The following is a 5,313-nucleotide window of genomic DNA, read 5'->3' on the forward strand; positions in this document are numbered from 1 at the left end:
TAAAGATGGTTTCCCCAGTTTTGTTGCAATTCGACTAAGAGCTTTAGGGTGCCAACATTTCTGTGGCAAGTCAGGTAGCCTTACCCACACTGGCAAATTGCAGTAATCTTCAAAACGAAGAGCAAAGTTAGCAGGCAAGTAATCCAAGAAAAGTCTTTTACCAAGTAAGAGGTACGGTCCACCAGAAGCCACCGCATCTATGTCATCCTCTTTGTAGATCCAAAAAATAACACGATCATTGTAGGCATAGCCCGCTCTGTATCTAACTTTCCAACTACCAACCATTTGAATAATGGCTCTCATACCAGAAACTTGCCAGCAAATTTACCCAAAAGGCAAAATATTTTTCCTCATTGACTTCCAGGATTTCATCACATCCCAGCTGGAATATAGCCAAGAGTCGGCTGCTTGGTTTTGCTCCCTAGTTACTAGGATAATCTGCCATTTACCCACATTTCTCGAGTCTCTCTTGCAAGCCTGCAGGATGTGTTTGTAATGCTGCTTACTAGTGCACCTCGATTCAGCCTCAACTATACTGCTAGAATCACTTTCAAATAGTGTCTTCTTGCTCTCTAATGATTTTGCAAGTTGAATACTAACAGAGGGGCTTAGTGAAAGGGTAGAAGAGACTTTTACTCTCAGATAGGTTGTTGATAGGTGGTTACAACCGTTCTTGATCCTTCTGCATGTATATATACTTTGTCCATCTTCCCGCAATGTGATCAGTTACACACCTCATAACATGAAATAATACACTTCTTCTTTCCCCTTTCTGTTTGCTTCTCTCTCTCGATATGGTATCAGAGGCCTCACGGCGAAGTACCTATGCTGCAGCAGTCACCGGCGAAACCAGCCAAGAACGGCGAACAGCCTCGCCGATCGCACGATCGCCGGTGCGCGCTTCGTCCACCACCGTTCCGCAGAGGAACATGAATCAACAGAGAAGCAGTGTTACTGAAGATCTGGAAATCCTCTATCTCTCAACGCCAATGACAATTCCAACATGATTCTTGTCAGTCTGCCGTTGCTAGGCAGTCGTAACTATGGATCCTGGTGCATTTCGATGAGGAATGCGCTGGAAATCAAAAATAAGTGGTCGATCGTTGACGGCACTATCACAGCTCCAAGTAGAGATCAATTCCAGTATGTGGCGTGGAGACGTTGCAATCTCATGATCTGTTCATGGATCTTCAAGTCAGTCCACGCCTCCATTGCTCAGAGCATAATGCATCTGGACAAAGCCACAATGTATGGGAAGACCTGCAGAGGGTTTTCTCAGTGCGATGCTCAGAAAATCGCAGCAGTTCAGAACGAAATATACAATCTAAAGCAAGGAACTCTTTCAGTAAATGAGTACTACACGAGGTGTAGGACACTCTGGGAGGAAATGAACGCTTTGCGACCTCTACTAGTATGCAAATGCGATCCGAAATGTAGCTGCGAGCTTGTTGATGGAATAAGGAAGGATCGAGACATTGATCAAGTCATCCGATTCCTTCAAGGTCTTACTGATGACTATAACAATCTGAAATCAAATGTACTGGTGAGCGATCCTCTTCCTGAAGTATACAAGGTGTTCACCATGGCTGAAAAATTGGAAAGGCAAATCGCCTTAGCCAATCTGGACCTTGGAAAACTTGAAGTAGGTCAAGCCAATGCCGTTGCTGTGCATAATGAACATGAACTGGTTGCAGCCGTAAACTCTTACTCTGGCAGAAACAGTGCTAATCAAAACAAAGGAGCCAAATGCACTCACTGTGGAATGAGTGGGCACACAGTTGACAAGTGTTTCAAAAAACACGGATATCCTCCGGGTTGGATCCCGGGATATAAGACAAGAGGAAAACACATAGCAGACCGGGACCGACAAACATGGAGTCTACTCTCTCTAGAGCCACTGCCGGTCAGATGGAGAAGTTGATATCGTTGCTTCAAGCTCAGATGGGGCAATCCTCAAACTCTAAAACCACTGCTACTGTCTCACTGATCCCTAGATTCGAAGAAGAAACTACTGCAGAGGAAGGCAAGTTCTCTTTAACCTTGTCAACTCTGTTTCATTAAACTCTTCTTCTTGGATCTTAGATTCTGGGGCTACAGATCATATTGTATGTGATCTTGAAAATTTTAGTGAACACTATACTGCACATGGTATGGAAGTAAATCTACCAACAGGGAATTCTATCACTGTTAAACACACAGGAAAGGTCAAATTTGACAAGGACTTATGGCTGGAAGGTGTACTGTATATCCCTTCATTTAAGTTCAATCTAATCTCTGTGAGTAAACTTCTAGAAGGTGCATGCTATCAATTGGTATTCACATCTAAATTCTGTCTGATTCAGGATGCTCATGGGAAGACAGTTGGTATAGCTAAGCAGACAAACGGCTTATATTTGTTGCAGAAGACTTCTAATATTCAAGATGTAGTATGCAAAAGTGTTGTTGCTAATTGTAGTAGTATTGAGATTTGGCACAAAAGACTTGGGCATTTTCCTATGCACAAACTACATTTGTTGAATGAAATAAAGGTTCACAGTAATAAAATCATACCATGTGATGTTTGTCATAAAGCAAAGCATAAGAGATCCCCCTTTCCTCTAAGCTCTACTTCATCAAATGCTTGTTTCGAATTAGTACATGAGATATATGGGGACCCTTTTATGTGTCATCTTTGCAGGTGATCGCTATTTCTTAACTTTGGTAGATGATCACTCAAGGTTCACATGGGTTCGCTTGATGAAAACAAAATCTGAAGCAAGGCAGCACCTGAAATAGTTTCATGCCATGGTTTCCACACAATTTGGAGTGTCAATCAAAGTGATTCGGTCTGATATGGGGCAGAATTCAATATGTTTGATTTCTTTACAGAAAAGGGGTTGATCCATCAAAAATCATGCCTTATACTCCACAACAGAATGCTGTAGTCGAGCGCAAACATCAGCACATACTCAATGTGGCTAGAGCCTTGAGGTTTCAAGCATCTCTCCTCTTGAGTTTTGGGGCAATGTGTGATGCATGCTGTCTATATTATCAACAGGATGCCCTCGCCAGTCATACATCTAGATACTCCTTTTAGCAGGTTGTATGGACAAGATCCAATCTTTGAGAACCTAAAAGTTTTTGGTTGCCTCTGTTATGCTGCAAATTTGTCACCTTCAAGGCATAAAATGGCCGAGAGAGGAAAGAAATGCATGTTTGTTGGCATGCCTGCTCACACCAAGGGATACTTACTGTATGATTTGGTCGATAAAGTCACCTTCGTTTCGAGGGATGTTATTTTCTATGAGCGCACTTCCCTTTCTCCGAAGACATGGTCACACAACAGCCATCTGAAGGTCCTTCCCTTCCACTGATTCCCACCTCAACTGTCATCCAATATGAAGAGCCTAGTCCACATATCATTCAGCATGATGGTCCTGAACATACTCCTGTTCGAAATCTTCTCATTCCCGAAAATACTCTCACACCATCTGAGGAGCCTATTCAAGAACAAAATAATGAAGTATCACAGACTGAAAATTCATCACCAGACATGGCAGGTCCAACAGAGGTCACTTTGCAAACAGACACTATTAATGACACACCTAATGAGCCACCAAGGAGATCTGATAGGCACCGGCGGGCTCCTACTCGACTACATGATTATTATTGTGAAGCAGTAGTCAGCAAAGGCTCCTCGCCTCATGCTTTATCAAAGGTGATATCCTTTGACATTTTAGATCCTTCTCACAAGAGATTTTCTATGGCAGTGACAAATGTTGATGAACCGAAATCTTACAATCAAGCAGTCAAGGATGACAGTTGGAAGGCAGCCATGAATGCTGAGATACAAGCCTTACAGGACAATCACACTTGGGAATTAACTGACTTACCCATCGGGAAAACCCCCATAGGATGCAAGTGGGTGTACAAAGTCAAGCTACGGGCTGATGGATCCATCGAAAGGCATAAAGCTCGCCTAGTAGCGAAAGGGTACACTCAACAACTGGGGATTGATTATATAGAGACATTTTCCCCGGTTGCAAGAATCACCACGATCCGAACTTTGCTTGCTGTTGCTGCATCCAGGGCGTGGCACATTCATCAGCTCGATGTATACAACGCCTTCTTACATGGCGACTTAACAGAGGAAGTGTACATGCTTCCACCTCCAGGATTTCATACGGAAAAGCCGAATCAAGTGTGCAGGCTGCTCCGGTCACTATATGGGCTCAAACAGGCCAGTCGCCAGTGGAATGCCAAGCTAAGTAGTGCTCTGTCTGACATGGGTTTTTTGCAATCTAAATCTGACCCCTCTTTGTTCACTAGAGGCGAAAACGAAAACTTCATAGCTGTGCTTGTGTATGTAGATGACATACTTGTCACGAGCCCTACTCTCTCACTGATTGAAGACCTAAAAAGAGTTCTTGATAATGCTTTCAAAATCAAGGATCTAGGAACACTTGGCTACTTTCTAGGCATTAAGGCAAAATTAAATGAAGCAGGCCTGAATCTCTGTCAGAGGAAATATGCACTGGAAATTCTGGCCGAGGAAGGTTTCTTAGAGAGTAAGCCAGTAAATACTCCGATGGTTCCAGGACATCATCTACATCATAACGATGGTTCACCCCTCAAAGATCCTACTGTATTCAGACGATTAGTTGGTCGCTTGCTGTATTTAACAGCGACTAGGCCGGACATAACCTATGCCGTCCAGCAACTAAGCCAATTCGTCGACTCTCCTACGGACAAACACTTAAGCGCAGCTCACAGAGTGCTCCGTTACATTAAGGGAGCTCCAGGTCAGGGATTGTTTTATCCGAAAGGCGGAGAAGTATAACTCAACATATTTTCAGATTCAGACTGGGCATCTTGCGTGGAAACACGCCGCTCCATCACCGGTTATTGCATCTTCCTTGGTGATGCCCTTATATCATGGAAATCTAAGAAACAAACAACCATCTCTCGCTCGTCCTCCGAAGCAGAGTACAGAGCTCTGGCAGCAACGGTCTGTGAGGCACAGTGGATTACATATCTCCTCACAGATTTGCAGATGACTCCTGAAAAATCGGCAAACATGTTTTGTGACAACCGCTCTGCTTTAGCTATGGCGGAAAACCATGTATTCCACGAAAGAACGAAACACATTGAGATAGATTGTCATCTCATCCGGGAGAAAGTATCAAATGGATTGATCAAACTGCTGCCAATCTCATCACAGAACCAAACAGCTGATGGCTTCACGAAACCGTTACCTGCTCCGCAGTTCAATCTATTTGTCTCTAAGCTGGGCATCCAAAATTTGCATGGTCCAGCTTAGGGGAGGGTAACAGA

The 5,313-nt window shown here is 43.6% G+C and overlaps 1 protein-coding gene across 1 annotated transcript; it reads left to right on the forward strand.

Annotated features, from left to right (window-relative positions):
- The first annotated feature begins 1,003 nt into the window (after positions 1-1,003).
- LOC115999489 lies at positions 1,004-1,921 on the forward strand. Its single transcript, XM_031239337.1, has one exon. It carries the CDS (start codon positions 1,004-1,006, stop codon positions 1,919-1,921), a length of 918 nt encoding a protein of 305 aa, XP_031095197.1.
- Positions 1,922-5,313: the final 3,392 nt, after the last annotated feature.

The sequence above is a fragment of the Ipomoea triloba genome, chromosome 12 (assembly GCF_003576645.1).
Source record: "Ipomoea triloba cultivar NCNSP0323 chromosome 12, ASM357664v1".
In the NCBI taxonomy this organism is placed as follows: domain Eukaryota; kingdom Viridiplantae; phylum Streptophyta; class Magnoliopsida; order Solanales; family Convolvulaceae; genus Ipomoea; species Ipomoea triloba.